The 16685-nt window shown below is 37.3% G+C and overlaps 1 protein-coding gene across 1 annotated transcript in view; it reads right to left on the bottom strand.

Annotated features, from left to right (window-relative positions):
* LOC150087017 (lysine-specific demethylase 4A-like) overlaps positions 1-16685 on the bottom strand; it is a 694533-nt gene that overhangs the window by 558240 nt on the left and 119608 nt on the right. The window contains exon 5 of the mRNA XM_090372906.1: positions 4369-4603. Within this exon, the coding sequence (XP_090229032.1) occupies positions 4369-4603 (235 nt within the window). The remainder of the gene's footprint in view (positions 1-4368; positions 4604-16685) is intronic.

Below are 16685 nucleotides of genomic sequence, written 5' to 3' on the forward strand. Positions count from 1 at the left end.
ACCTTAAATGTATAATGATTTAGGCAATTAGATTAATAAAATGTATTAATAATTTCACATGGTATATGAATAATTAATCATACTGCACAAAGCCTACACACAAAAATCAGATATATATATATATATATATATATATATAAAAAGAAAAGAAAAAGAAAGGAGTACATCCTAAAAAACAAGGGATAGCAGAAAATTTTTCAGAAAAAAAGCAGGAATTTTTTTTTTTTTTTAAAGTACACAGTGCACTATAAATTAAATTTCACTGGCAAAACACACATTTCATATTAAAATACAGCCACAGGATTCTTTATCTGTGCAACATGCTTTTAAACATTAGCTTAACCTAACTTTTTCTGTCTGAATATTCTATTAGACATCATCTGATTTTGGTTGCTTCAAGAATAGTAAGTATCGTTGCAGACTTTGTACTCTTCAGAAATGTTGAGTCAAATCATAACAATGGCACTCTGCAGTTCACACTTAGCAGTCAAGAGCATTATCAAAGCTTCACTGGAAGGACAATGGAATTCAATTTTTTTTTTTTTAACCTAGTTATACACCGATGAGCCAAAACATTATGACCACCTACCTAATATGATATGATATTCTCCATGTGCAGCCAAAACAGCTCGTACTCAGCGAGGCACGGACACTACAAGATTTCTAAATGTGTCTTGGGGTATCTGGTACCAACATATAGGCAGCAGATTCTTTAACTCCTGTAAGGTCCGCGGTTCATACCACAGAATGGAGTTGCTGTTCCAACACAAACCACAGATGCTCGATGAGATTGATGTCCTGTGGAATTTGGAGGCCAGGGCAATACCTGGAAGTCTTCCTCATGTTCCGCGAACCAGTCTCAAACAATCTGGGCAGTGCGGCATGGCACATTATCCTGCTGAAAGACAGCACCGCCAGAGGGGGAAGACCGTTGTCATGAAAGGGTGTACCTGGTCGGCAATGATGTTTAGGTAGGGGGTAGATGTCAGAGTGCCCGGCACATGGATGACTGGACCCAGGGTATCCCAGCAGAACATCGCCCAAAGCATGACACCACTGCCACTGGCTTGTTTTCATCCCACGGTGCTTCCAGGCACCATCGCTTCCCCAGGTAAATGACGCACGCATACCCAGCCATCCAATGGTGCAAACAGGAAACGTGATTCATCAGACCAGACAACCTTCTTCCAATCACACAAAGTCCAGTTTTAATGCTCGTGTGCCCATTGTGTGTGCTGTCGCCAGTGAATTGTGTTTAGCATGGGCACTCAGAGCAGCCTGCAGCTACGCAGCCCCATTTTCAGCAAGGGATTTTGATGTACAGGGTGTTGTGACACATTACTCCTGTCACCAGCATCCCAATTACCAGCTAGTTGCCCTACAGTCACTCTTCTGTTGCCACGTACCATCCGGAAGAGCCTTCACTCACCTCGAGCATCAATGAACCATGGTCGTCCAACACCTTGCCAGCGATTCATGGGTTTCACCTCCTCGGACCACTTTCGGTAGGTACTAACCACAGCTGACTGTGAGCACCCCACCAGCCGTGCTGTTTCAGATATGCTCTGACCCAGTCGTCTGGCCATTACAATTTGGCCTTTGTCAAACTCGCTCAAGTCCACTGCTTTTCCCATCTGAAGAACAAGAGCAACACTGATTAATGGAGCTTGGTATCAGGTGTTTTTTATACCATGTCCCGACCTGTTCCGTAGTTCACCTGCAGTTGCTTCGATTTGCATAACAACTTGCTGGTCATAATGTTTTGGCTCATCGGTGTATGTTCTCCCACACTCACCACTCCCATGAAGAATTTTTAAATGCCAAAAATGACTTGGGATAATTTGTTATATTTCAAGCTTCCTTGTGGGCTTGTTACAAATGCTATTTTTCCCAACCAAGGAACACTGTACATCAGTTTTCTCATAATTGCATCTGCTAGGCTCTCATGCTGAAACTAACCAAATTGATGCTGCAAATCATCTATTTCTTAATGATGTCAAGCAGTACTAGAATCTTATCCCAAAAAAATTTCATATTTGAAAATGATGCACTGCCAATTGATAAAATTTGTGCTACCACAGCACTTAATAAGAACATCATTATTCAATGGGAACTTGTGCACCAATTTTGAAGTGAATGGATAGGTGAAATGGGAAGTGTGTGCGTGTTTTTTGGCTGATGCTGTATAAGCTTGCTTTCTTGCATCAATATGCCTCTACTAATGCTAATTAAGTACTCGCTCACTGAGCAAAAGAACAGAATATTCTCCTGTTTTTTTTCTTGTTTTTTTTTGGATCCACCATAGCCTCAGAAGTAGAAATGCTCATGACTAAATCAGAATCATCCATCTGATTTAGTCTGATATGGTAATCAATTTCCAAAATGGAAGTGGAAGAATTGAAACGTGTTTGTAAAATAAATCTGCATGCAACATTCTTCAAGATATCTAGGAGTAATGACTTCAATGGATGGATGCATGGTACACTGGGTTGAAGATCTATTTTCAGATTTTCACACATTGCCATAACATTTAAGAAATGTACAAATTGCTTTATTCGTGTGAGATGAGAGAAACCACACCTTTCTGCATGTGTGGACCTCACTATAGATCTTTTTTTTGTCTATAGTGAGGACTACACAGGGTTTTTGGCTTGGACATAGTAAGTCAACTTAATACCTTTTCATTAGGCTTTTGATTTTTAACTTTGGATTTATGATTCATTCTCTGTAGGGTCAACAATAATCAATGTGCGCTATGCATACATTTTATAATATATATATATATATATTTTTTTTTTTTAAATTAAAACCTTATACTAGTACTTAACATTTAGGCCCTATTAATATATTGATAATGACATACTGCATATTAATTATCACAGAAACAACTTAAGTTTATCTCCGAAAAAGTTACCCAGATTGTAGGTATGCGACGATAACTATATATATATATTTTTTCACAATCTAATGTAAATTTTAAGTGTACTGCATAAATTTAATTATGGTACATCTATCAGTTATTCACTATTCTTTGCCAATACTAATACGTGTAATCTAACATCGCGCACACACACACACGCGCACACACACGCGCACACACACACACGCGCACACACACGCGCACGCACACAAAATAACTAAATTAAGTGCAACTCTCATTAAGTGTATATTAGGCAGATTGTGTATTTGAGAATAAAAGTTTTTGTGAACAATGGGAAAAACTATGCTTTTGCCTCAGATTGTGACATGTGGAAAGAATTGTCATGATTAGAACCATATTACAAATGGACACCAAAGCTACCAGTTAAAATGCCTTTAAAGTTTGAAATGAAACTAGAATATTACATCTCCAATATGAATGCCTATTAAATGACTGATTACCCTATTAAATGACTGATTACAAACTAATGCTAACTAATTACAAACTAATCAACCAAGCAACTCAAAAATCATTCAACAAAATGAATGCTTGCCTTGATTCACAGGGTGTGTAATAACAACTTGAGCAGTTCCCATTTCTGGACATATTTCCAGTTTGAACACAACTCTTTAAAAAAAAAAAAAAGTATGCATATATTATTGGAATGTTTCCTGAAGATAGGGAAGGGAAAATGTCCACTGGTTATTCAACAAAAAAAAAAAAAAAAAAAAAAAAAATCAAGAAATTTCACAGAATAAGGAACTTAGTCTGAACAGTATGTTTTTTTTTTTTTTGTTTATTTTAATTTTGTATACATCTTCATTTCATTTATGTGTACATTTTATTGATACAACACCAGTCTACAAGATTAAAACAGTCTCGGCAAAAAGAATAATTTTACTGTAATGTTCATGATAGTCTTGTCAATAAATGGATCACTTAAGGCATTTCCCTTATTCTGCCAAGTTCCTTATTCTTATGTTCCTTATTCTGCCAAGGTCTTTTCAAATGATTGATAAGTGGAGAACCCAATATACTGTATTATTTGCTAAACAGCCAAGAAATTCAAATTATTATAAAGCTTTAATCAACAAGTTAAAATTCAAGAGTGCTTAAACAAGAGGTCACAGCTTAACTGTTCTCATTTTAAATAGTTAAGATATCATTAGCATTTATTTGAATAAAGTAATAAGTAAGTAAGTATTAGCCTAATGTGGAAATAATAATGAAAATATATTTTATACATATCACTTCATATAATATCATTCCATAATTACTGGAAAAAATTTAAGATCAATCAAGGGTGAACAAAAAATAAGAGAACTATTTCTGATTTTTGATATAACAGTTGCCTTATTATTATTTTATTTTTTCTTTTGTATACAATTTAATTTCATTTATGTGCACTTTTTACTGACACAATTTATTTTTCATTTAGATTCACTTACCGGTAGCTAATCTTTCAAGACGTTTACCATGCTCTGGTGGAATTGCATACCATGACTTTGGGGCACCAAAATGCAAATAGTTGATGCTATATAAATCCATGTCTTCTGTGTGCCAAGCAAATGTTGTTTTCCACATTCCAAAATATAAATAAGCTGTATTTACACCTGCTATTTCTATGCCATAATCAGCAGCAATCAGGTCTAGTATTGAATTTAAGTGCTGAATATTAAATTCCTAATAAACAAACAACAAAATTACAACTTTAAAAAATGATAAAAGCACTATATGCAGTTATTTTATTACAAACTGTGATTAAAACATAAATATGACACATTTCAGATTTCTAGATAGTATGTAAAATAATCATTCAACCACTCGCTCACTCTGGGTGAAAGCAAATTTTTGCACATCTATTCTGCAACCATCCTTTTCCTATTCAATTTTTTTCATTCCAGCTCTTGCAAAATTCAGTTTCTGTTTGGTTCGAGTTCTCAGCAGTCACTAATGAGCCAGTTATATTGTTCTCAGAATTGTTTTGGAGAAATTTCAAACTCTTCATTATAATCAAAATTGATGTTTTTAAATGTGATAATCAATGTGTACAGTATTTAAAATTTAAATAAATTAAGTATTTATGTTTTTTATTATTCTAATTTACATTTACTATTTTTAAATGAATTTTGCTCTAAACAATTGTTATAAACATTACAACAGTTTATAACAATTGTTTCAAGTGTTATAAACTGTTTCATTGTTGTAAAATTTATAAACAGTCCAATTGTTTATAAATTTTACAAGGCTAAAACAGAAGTAATTTCTAGGGTTCTGATTCCTAAGCTGATTAAAATGAATTATAGTGGATTCCGGTTATTTAGGTCACCAGTTAATTGGGGCAGCCGTTTATTTGGGGCAAATCTTAAAAAACCGAAACCAGTCGAGAAAATAGCCAGGGTTTACTTCGCTTAATTGGACAGCATGCCATTTAATCGGGCAGCACAGGAGATTACCCTACGATTGTCTCCGGCAGTACCACGTGGTTCGGTCGAAATTCTGGAGGTCACAACCATAAAACAATTAGCAGTCACCTGTTTATTGGGCTTTTCTGTTAGTGAAATCTATCATAAACGGACAGTAAACTCGATCTTATTGAATTTGTGATAATACCGACAGCTGGAATTCTGTGGGTTATTATGATGAAATGTGTTTACTCTTCCATGAAATCTTCAATCATATAAAACAAATTAATTTTCAGATCTTCTCTTCATTCCTATTTTTAAAGCTTTGTAACTCGTTACTCCGTTCTCACTTGCTCGTATTGTATTACTTGCAATTTGTGGGTGCCGTGTTCTTTGTTATTGATTGCTTATCTTTTTACTGTTTTAAATTTTAACCCCTCCCCGCCCACAAATGCCAGTGAACAGAAATATCAGCTAGTTCGTATGTACATATTACAGTACGTATTAATTATTCCGATTATCGCGTATATTCTTCCGATTTTCACGTATCATTCAATTTTTTAATTGGTAAGGTAATAAAGGGTAAATTTGTGCTTAATATATCTTTGCTTTTATAGCCTGTGGATATTACTCCTATTTTCGCTAATTAGAATCGCTGTTTAATAGAATTAAAATTCAATTCACAAACGTGATCACAATAACCGGCGCTTACTACACATCGTATAGTGAACGGTACTTTACATGTTGAGTTCGTCATAAATTGGATTTGATTGTACAGCGAACCAATTGCAAAAAGGGGGAGGGGGTTACATTGTATTTTTAACTATTTACGTGAAACTTCGGATAATTGGGGCAGCCGCTTAATCGGCCAAAATGCACTAGTCCTGATGTGTCCCAAATAACCGGAATGGACTGTATTTATATATAGATAGATGCAGAGGACATTATTGCTTCAAAAATAAAGTACAGTAGAGCGACAGTTATCTGGAATAATTGAGGTCAGACCTCTTCCGGATAGCCAAATTTTCGGGATAATTTTTCCGGTAAGATTTAATAAATAAAATTAAATTTATTTAATCTTACCTTACAATTAAATTAAATAAGATTATTTAAATTTTAAAAAATTATAAACCAATCTCAGAAAACAGAAACATCCATCCAGGCATTATGATTTTTATACAAAACAGGAAAATTAAATATTTTTAAATGCTCTTGGTTTTTTCGACTTACCGATAACAAGCACAGACAATCTGTGAATCCCAGTGGCATTTGCAGATGTGTGCACACATATCTGCAAATATGTGCACACATAGCAATTGAAACTCACACTTTTCTCATCTTAAAACCTGGTGCGGGCATTTCTCTTTTAGTGGCTAGGGTTTTTCTCGATAATTATTTCCATAATAAGCCCATCTCATCAACATCATAAACATTTTCTTTCTCATAATTTGCTATAACTGAAGCAAACTTACAATTCAAAGGACACTGCTGCCGATTCATCTGCAGAAAGTTTCTCCCCTTGAACATCTAGTTCACGTATACCATGTCTCAGTTTAAAGTTTTTCAGCTAACCTGTGCTTGCCTTAAAATCTTCATTACCTCTTAATTTCTGATTAAAATCCAATGCTTTTTCACACAACATTGGGTCAGACACTAGTTCACTTAAACTTCGCTCTGAAGAAAACAAAAAAATAAAGTGAGTGCACTCTCTGAAGAGGCTATTGTTGTTATTTGGTTTTTAGGAGCATTAGCAACTAAGGCCATATTGCTCTGGGGATATGTGGTGGTCATTCCCTGACCTTTCTGCATCCCCTGTATTTGGTGGTCACGGGCTCGAACCCCGGTCTAATCAAGAAGCATGTGCTACGCACTGCTGCTCCTGCTCACCTCAAGAGGCATTTTCAGGTTTCGGCAGTCTTTTCACTGCTAAATCCTCCTTCACTATCCATAATCGACACAAATTGTGTTATAGCATTGGAATTTTTCTTGATGCCATAAATTGATGACGTTCCCCACAACTTTTTGGAGAGATATCCTAAAATTTCACCTTTTCTAATTCTATAAATAATTTCCATTTTTTGTTGCAATGTTAAAAACTATGCATTTCATTCACATTTTTCCTTAAAAAAATGAGAAAAATAATAAATCGCACAGTTTCGGGCCGATATTATTCTTACTGAATCTGGAGCTAAACAAATCTGAAATTCACTCATGGTTTTCGAGAAAACCCAGTAGTCTCTGAGATATTTTTTTTAAGCATGTTTCTGAAGGTCACATAGAATTCTAGAGGTCACAACCATAAAACAATAAAAACAATTAGCAGTTTTCAGCTTATTGGGCTTTGTTTGTACAATCCGTTATAAACAGGTAGTAAACTTGATCTTTCGCTTATTATAATCAAAATTATTTGCAAACGTGATCACTATAACTGGAGCTTACTGTACTACCATTAATAAAAAAAGAAAAACGATCAGCCTTTCAAATTATTCTGGATAACCAATGTTCTACTGCAGTAACAAGCTGTTTTTTTTATATAATTCTGGTTTGATTTTTAACAATAACATTCATTGAATAACAGGCAATCTAGTCAAAATAAAGGACAAATTAATATTTAACCCAATGGTAGCTGGTACCCTTAAGTGTATCAGAAATGGAAGACATGTGACAGATGAAAAACTTCCTTTTTAATTACAAAAAAATGTTTGAGTTTTTCCTCTTTTTTTTATTTTTTTTTATTCTTCTTGAACAATACCATATTTCAACATTTCATAATGTAAGGCAGTGCTCACTGTATTTACTTTAAAGTTTTACTAAAATTAAAAATTTTAAAAACAGAAAAATTAATTTTGTTGAAACCTGCAAAATTAGTAGTTGCAAACAATGCAAGAAAGTAAGTATATACAGTATGAGCTAAAAACAGAAGACACTCCGATATTACCTGTCCACATCCTCTTATAGTTTGTCTCTAGTTCTTCCTTGAACTTATTCAAACTATGCACTTCAACAACACCAGATGTAAGTTTGTTCCAACAACTAACTTTCTTCTGGATGATGGCAAATTTCCACACATCTATTCTGCAACCATCCTTCCTCAATTTATGCCCATTCAATTGTGCAGTTTAAGCAAGAAAAAGGATGCCATTAGGTACAGTCAAAGCCTAAACAACTCAATCAGATCTCCTTGTATGTGCTTATATCCATATGCTGCAGTTTCTGAACTAAAGCTTCTCCTAATAAAAGAAGTTGCAGTTCCTCCCATTAATCTTATTGCACTTCTCTGCATTTGTTCCAACATAACCTCATCCATTCTAAAATGAGGCTTACAGACGTGTCTGCAGTGCTCAAGTGATTATCCTGGTGTATAATGCAGTACTTACGACTGCATTATACATCAGGATAATCACTCCTTATCCCTGCTGACAAAATTCCATGAGCTGACCTGGCACCCTACCTGCACCTCTCAAGAGAACTTGAGATCTGACTACAAAATAACCCCCCCCCCCAGGTCTTTTTCAATCTCCACTACCCTGAGTGTGGTATCACACAGTTGATACATTACAGGTAAGGTAAGTGGCAGCCATTATCAATCCACTGCAGAATGGAAGCCTCCTCAACAATTCATGTTGAGGGAAATGGACCATAATCTGCCATGATGGTCCAGTGCAGGTTGGCATATCGATTGTATTTATCAGTCAAAGAGCATGTGCTGCTGCACTCACGCCCCTGACTACTTGGCCTATGCAAGCCTCTGATTGATACATTAATCTGGGATTACTGCTAACCCTTGTGTAGCAACTTACACTTGTCAATGTTCAACTTCAGTTGCCACTTCTTAACCCATCTGCCTAATTTTTCTAGATCTTTTTGAAGTAGCAAACTTTGACTACTGTCATTAACTACCCTGCCAACCTTCATATCATCTGCAAACTTACAACACTAAGCCCGATATGCCTTCATCAATATCATTAATAAGTATAGAAAGAAACAATAGACCAAGCACTGAACCCTGGATGACTCCACTAACAACATTTGTCCAAGGAGAGCAAGTGACCAATGATAACAACTTTGTTTTCTCCCACTCAACCATCATTTTATAGAAACTTGGACTTAATTCTACACCACTCCAATTTTTACAGCAGTCTTTTATGCGGTGTCAATCTGAAATCTAAGTATATGATATAAAAAATATATTTTGCATTCAGTTCCTTTGTTATTGTATTTGATAAGATTAGTCAAACAATGTTGTCCCTTAAAAAAATGAATGCCCTGAATGCATCCCTGTCTAGATGAATCTGCATTACTTTTTTAACCACAAGCTCCATAATTTTCCTTGGAACAGAAGCTAGCAGGTGTGCAATTACTCATGTCATCCATTGTGAATTCAGGATACAATTGCACATCTCCAGTCCATAGAGACTGCAAGGATGCTCTCATAACTATGACTACAGGTTTTTTTACCTCTTTTGCTGCCTCAACTGGATAGATTCCATCCACTTCAGGTGCCTTTTTTTATTAACATTAGTAGAGGAATACAATGCAAGAAAGCAGGTTTATATAGCATTAGCCCAACAAAAAAAAAAAATAATAATAATCCCATTTCACCTGCCCATTCACTTCAAAAGTTTGTCTAGTTCTGCCTTGAATTTATTTAAGCTGTCAACTTCCATGACAGATGGAAGCTTGTTCCAGCAATCAACCACCCACTGGCTAAAGGCAAATTTCCACACACACATCTATTCTGTAACTGCCTTTCCTCAATTTGAACTTATGCTCCCTCAGGTGCACAATCTGAGTAAGAGAAAGAAGCTTATCAGCATTGAGCTTGCTCACACCATTCAAGGCCTTATACACCTCAAACAAATCACCTCAGAGGTGCCTAGTCGCTAGACACTACAATTTGCAGAACTTAAGGATTTCTTGGTAGCAACCCTTTGTTCCCCTCACCAATCTTGTTACCCTTCTTTGTACATGTTCCAGCAGCTCTACATTCTTCCAAAAAATGAGGCCTCCAGACCTGTATGCAGTACTCAAGGCAGTGGTGGCCAACCTTTTACATACCATGCGCCAATTTTTTCACATACGAGTTCAGATGCACCATACAACTCAAGCACCTTTTCTACCTTCTTAAGGTTCATGGTTGGGGTTGGAAAATAGGAATAGGGGTAGGATCTGCTTCGCTTAGGGGAGGAAAAAGAATAACTCAAACACGCAAATAAATTAAATAATGTACGCCAGTTAAAAAGACATGTTTATTGGAGCACCAATCTACAATAGTGAGAGATGATCTCTTGGACGAGAGGGCGAAGGCTGTCGTGGAACCCGCTGATGGTGCTACAGCTGCAGGAGAGTCTCGTTTGGTGAAGATAGCTCTGTACCACAGTTGTTGGATGTGATGAGAGAGAGAGAAGAGAGAGAACTCTGAGCGAGATGGAGCACGGAGAGCGAGATCAGGTTGTAACTTGGAGTCGTCTGTTCTCTCTGCTCACTAGAAGGAATCCAGGCATATCCTTAATAACCTTTTTAATAAAAATATGTGTATGAACACAATTAACATTTTTAAATGATTTAATTATTGTATGTAAAGCAATTTCTATTACAGCACATAAACATTACTTACCATTAATGAGACTTTTGAGCCTGTTTCGATTTCGCCAGTCTTTCAACTTTTGGTGTTAAATTTGTTACTGACAGCAGCAGAGAATTCTTCAAATTTGAATCAGTCATTCGCGACCTCGTTTTGCTTTTGATCAATTTCATGGATGAAAATGTTTGTTCACATCTGTATGTTGTTCCGAAACGACATATATAATTTTTTGCAAATTTTCTTAGTTCTGGGAAATGTTCACAGGGTAATGAACGCCAGAAATTAATCATATCAGAAGCATTTTGACCTGAAAAAAGCTCATCAAATTTCATTTTTAATAATGAATTTGTTTTTAAATCAATAAGTTCCATTTGTATATTACTAGACATCTCAATTATGTTTTGTTCACTAAGTAAAAATGGGTTTATAAATGCGAGCATGTAGTTTTCTTCTTTGGCCAAATCATGAAAACGACTTTCAAATGACACTTGCAATAACTTGATTTTTTTCAAGATATTTGGTCCAATTGCAATCATCCACAGCACATTCATTCTGCTCTTTCAAGTGTGGAAATTGACTTAAATCCTGATTTTCTAACTGAGAGATGAACAGTTTTAATTTCATTTTAAATGAATTGATGCTATTTACTAAGCTAGGAAATAATTTATTCATGCCTTGTAGTTTCGAATTTAGATCATTGAGATGACTAATAACATCAACTGAAAATGCCAAATCAAATAGCCAGTTGTTATCTAATAATAAGGTTCTTTCATCAGGTAGTTCATTTTCCTGTTCTAAAAAATTATAAACAGCATTTTTCAATTTCCAAAATCTACTCAGAACCTGTCCTCCAGAAAGCCAGCGCATCTCACAATGAAGGACAGGTTCACCATATTCCAAATCTTACAACTCACAATATTTAATATATATACTCACAATATTCTCTGAATTCTTGTCTGTTTAATGCTCTTGCTCTAATTTTATTCACAAATTTCACAACCGGTAACATAACATGCTGCATATTTAAAGTTTTTCCACACAGTGCCTCTTGGTGTATAATGCAGTGATATTTTAGTACAAGATGATTTAAAAAATGTTTCAAGCAAAGTTGTAGTGCCATTGGCTTTACCTATCATTGACGGCGCTCCATCAGTACACACACACTGATGAGCTTACTATAATCTAATTTTAGATTTTCTAGGCATGATATTACTTTTTCTAATATGTCTGATCCTCTTGTTTTACCATGCAGTGACTCCAGATTGGCAAGTTCTTCAAAGACATTAAAATTATCATCAATTCCTCTTATAAAAATGCTTAACTGGGCTACACCACATATTCCCGTTGATTTTTTTTTTTTTTTTTTTTTTTTTAATGTGAACCCCAAACACGAGAGGTATTAGAACCTAAAGTACTTAGTACCGTGCTTGGGCTTGAGGTTAAGAAGACGAAATAAGATATTTGTTGACATTGGACTTGAACTTCTGTAGATTGTAATTTTCAGGAAATACGTATGAAGGAAGGTTGTTCCAGAAAACGGCAGTTGAATGAATAAATGAGGAAGATGAAAAGTTGGTTCTGTGGGTTTGAAGTTGGACAATAAATGGATGTTGGCTAGTGGCGGCACGTGTTCGGACTGTCTTGAGAGAGAGAGAGCAGGAATTATAGAAGCCAATTCAGAAGAACAGTGCCCATGGAAGTACCTGAAGAAGAGGCATGCAGCAGAAACATGCATGAGAAAGCGAGTGGAGAGACTCTGTTAGATATGAATCATTAATTAACCTAACTGCCCTCTTCTGAATGGAATCAAGAAGCCTGAGAGAGGTTTTGGGGGCACCACCCCATATGTGGGAACAATATTCCATGGCAGGGCGGATTTGTGATTTATACAGAGTGAGCAGCTGTTTGGAAGAAAAGTAACGCCGAGGGCGAAAGAGAAAACCAAGTTTTTTAGATGCAGAGGAAGCAATATTTGTAATGAGCTTGTGCCAAGAGAGATTAGAAGTCAGGGTAATCCCCAAAAGAGATATATCATTTTGCTTAGAAATCGGAGTGTCACTAAAGATAAGCATAGGAGCAGAAGAATCCTTTTTGCGAGATATAAGACAAGACTGAGTTTTAGAAGGGTTGAAATCAACTAAGTTGTCTTTGCTCCACTGGAGAATTATGTGAAGATCGGCATTTCAGGAATTGGTAGCAGATTTTCGAGAAGTTGAAGCTGATTGAGCAGGACAAGGTTTCTCAAAATGAAAAGTTGAATGCAATGTGCTATCATCGGCAAAACTATGGATAGGATTTCCAGTCAATGGAAGAAGGTCATTGATATACAAGAGGAAAATAGTGGGGGAAAGAACTGAACCTTGGGGGACAACGGCATTAGTGGAGAAGTTAGAAGACAGAGAACCATCTACCATCACCCTCAGTGAGCAATCAGAGAGAAAACTAGATAACCAATTACTAAAAACAGTTGGCAAACCATAAGATGGAAGCTTGTTTAGAAGACCTTTATGCCAAACACGATCAAAGCCTTTGAGATGTCAAGAGCAACTACTTGTGTTTCACCGAACCTTTCCATTGAATTAGTCCATAAATGGGTAAAATAAGCCAGAATATCTCCAGTGGATCGACACTGACGGAATCCATACTGGCGATCATTGATCAGGCGGAAGGTTTCTAGGTAGTTTAAGAGTTGGCGGTTAATTGATTTCTCCATTACTTTAGAAAGAGTAGAAGTAATTGCAATGGGACGATAATTGGATGGGAGGGATTTGTCACCCTTTTTAGGAACTGGCTGGATATGAGCAAATTTCCAAGCAGGAGGAAAAACACCTTTGGAATAAGAAAGTGAAAAAAGGGGGCAAAGAATAGGAGTAAGTTCAGGAGCACAGGTTTTGAGAACAAGTGGAGAAATACCATCAGGACCTGGAGCTTTCTTAGCATCAAGATTCATCAAAATCCTTCTGATATCCTTTTGACGGAAGACCACAGGAGGCATTGAATGGAGCGTATTGGGAATGGTGGGAGGTGTTTAACAAGGTCATTAATACATGAGCTGGAGGAAAAATGGGATGCTAGCAGGTCAGCTTTATCCTTGGCTGAAGTGGCAACAGAACCATCTGGTTTGGACAGAGGTGGGAGCAAAGATGGGCAAAAGTTGCGGCCAATAGCTTTGGCAAGAGACCAGAATGCTCGGCTACCATTAGGGCAAGAAGCAAGTTTTCTACTCTTAGCCTGTTCAAACTCTAGTTTGGACTGATTAATAACTGCTCTACAACTGTTGCGAGCTTTGGTGTAGGCAGAAAATGAAACTGAAGAATTAGAAACAAGCCAATTACGATATGCAACATTCTTCTCTTGAACAGCCTTAGCACATTTATTGGAAAACCAAGGTTTGGATGAAGGACGAGATTTTAAAGTGGAGTGTGGGATAAGGGATTCCATTCCTGCAAGAATAATTTCACTGACACGATCTGAGCAAACGTTGACATCAGAAGTTTTGAAACAGTAATCCGACCAAGGACAAGAAGTCTCGCAGGTCATCCCATTTTACATTCTTGTAATGCCAAACAACACATGGTTGGGAATAGCCATGAGATAAAGGTTCCATTGGAGAAGAGACAATCACCAAGTTGTGATCTGAAGTGCCTAAAGGACCTCTCACTTCGACCGTGTACTTAGAAGGGTTGTTTGTGAGAAAAAGATCAAGCGTATTGGCTGTATGATTAGGATTGTCCGGTATTCTTGTAGGTAAATGAACAATTTGTGCTAGGTCATTAGTAATTGCAAAAGCCTCAGCTTCTCGACCTGCTGGGTCGGTGTGACTAGAAAACGGAAGCCAGCTGGAGTTGTGAACATTAAAATCACCAAGGAAAATTACTTCACTGTTAGGAAAGTTGGACTGGAGAAAGTCAAGTTGCAAAGAGAGGAAGTCAAAGAGCTCCAAGTGATTAGTGGAGTTGGGAGAACAGTACAGACAACAGATGAATTTGACACAATGAGGTAGAGAGATTTTAAGCCAGAGAAGATCAAAGAGAGGAGATTCCAAATTGCCAAGTCTCTGACAGGGAATATCAGAACGGACATATGCACAAGTACCACCTTTGAGGCGAAAGGAATCATACAGCGAATAATTTGGGCATCTGAGATGAGCAGTAGATGAATCAACCGATAACTGAGATTCTGTCAGAAAAAGTACATGAGGTTTGGCAGACTGCAAGTGGAAATGGACATCGTTGAGATTAGAATTGAGACCACGTATATTTGTGAAATGAATTAGGAAGTCCTTGGGAGGTTTAGATCTTTTCGCAGATAAGCTTGCTCTATTAGTTTGACAATTCATGGTATATTCAATAGTAAGAAAAATTAAGTGGGACATGCTGTATGAAGTAATGAAATTTTTGGATATGGCGTACATGTGGTAAGAATATACCCAGATCCTTGACATAACGTGGCCTCGACAATGCTCCCCGCATGCACACTACTCGGACTCTCTCCAGTCACTATCTGGCAGAGTAGAGGTAGCAAGATTATACACTAGCTGATCCGGAAGCTTCCTAGAGAGTTACCAATAGGTTCAGTCCGGTGTATTAACTAGCGGCCGGCCTGCGAACACCGTTTTAGAGCTGCACCCTCAAAGTGTAAGGAATATTGGATCTCGCCACGACGTTCATCATAACCTCAAAAGTCATCAATCATACTTCATGATGGAAGAGATAGGGAAGGGTTGACCGGTACTTAGCTCTAGAGACTAAACATGGGTTCCACCACTTCAAGCCTCCAATAAGCAAAGTGGTGGTATTTCACCAGTTGATAAGAGTCATCTACCACCTAGTGCTGCCTGGTAACATACAGGGGCGACGTTCCTCCATGTGGTGTGGGCCACACCTCGACCGCTGCTTACGTTGGTTCACACCTGGGTGGTCACCTACCATGTAGTTGTGCATAGAGGTTATACCCAGGATTACTAACAGTCCCACCATCGCGTGAAGGTGCAAGCAGAGGATTTGGCTGTCACAGACTGTCCGGACTTCGCCGAAATTGGGTCCACTTGACTTGAGTGTCACCCAAATATCAGTTCCATCAGCGTTTTAGACTCCCAGGTAGCAAGTACAGCTTCTCTGGCATATCTGAGAGAATGTCTGTGACAACCTCAAGATTCATCCAAAGCTAGAGAAAAGAAAGTACAAGAATGGACAAGATCTTCTAGTTGCTGAGATACATCCTGAGAGAGTTCCTCGATACATCTCATAACTGTCTGCTTTGATACAAAGGGTACTAGGAAAGTTTTGCAATATGACGCAACAATGAATCACAGGAAGCTGCATGTTGAGACATGTTCATACGTGCATAGTAGCCGCCGCGCCAAGTCGATGGGCTCAGTTATTCATTAGTAGTGAGAGTGTAAAGTGCTTGCGATGGCATCGTGGTCACGAAATGAGATAAGGACAGTTTTGCGGTATAATTTCGTGCGTGGTTTAACCATAGACCAGTGCTTAGAAGAAATGACTCTTGCACTAGATGATGATTGTCCACATCGTACAACGATATTCAGGTGGTATAGAGAATTCCAAAGGGGAAATTTCACTCTGGAGGATTCTGAGAGGCCGGGAAGGCCACGAACGTCAGTTACGGAGGAAAACGTTACTGCTGTGAGGAAAATGCTTGACGAAAACAGGCGAGTGACCTACCAACAGATAGAGGATATTTTGGGCCTAAATGCACCAGCAATTCGTTCGATTCTGCAAGATCATTTGCACGTGAAGAAACTTTGTTCTCT

Source organism: Mastigoproctus giganteus, chromosome 4, assembly GCF_048544385.1.
Source record: "Mastigoproctus giganteus isolate SK-2022 chromosome 4, ASM4854438v1, whole genome shotgun sequence".
NCBI classification, from domain to species: Eukaryota; Metazoa; Arthropoda; class Arachnida; order Uropygi; family Thelyphonidae; genus Mastigoproctus; species Mastigoproctus giganteus.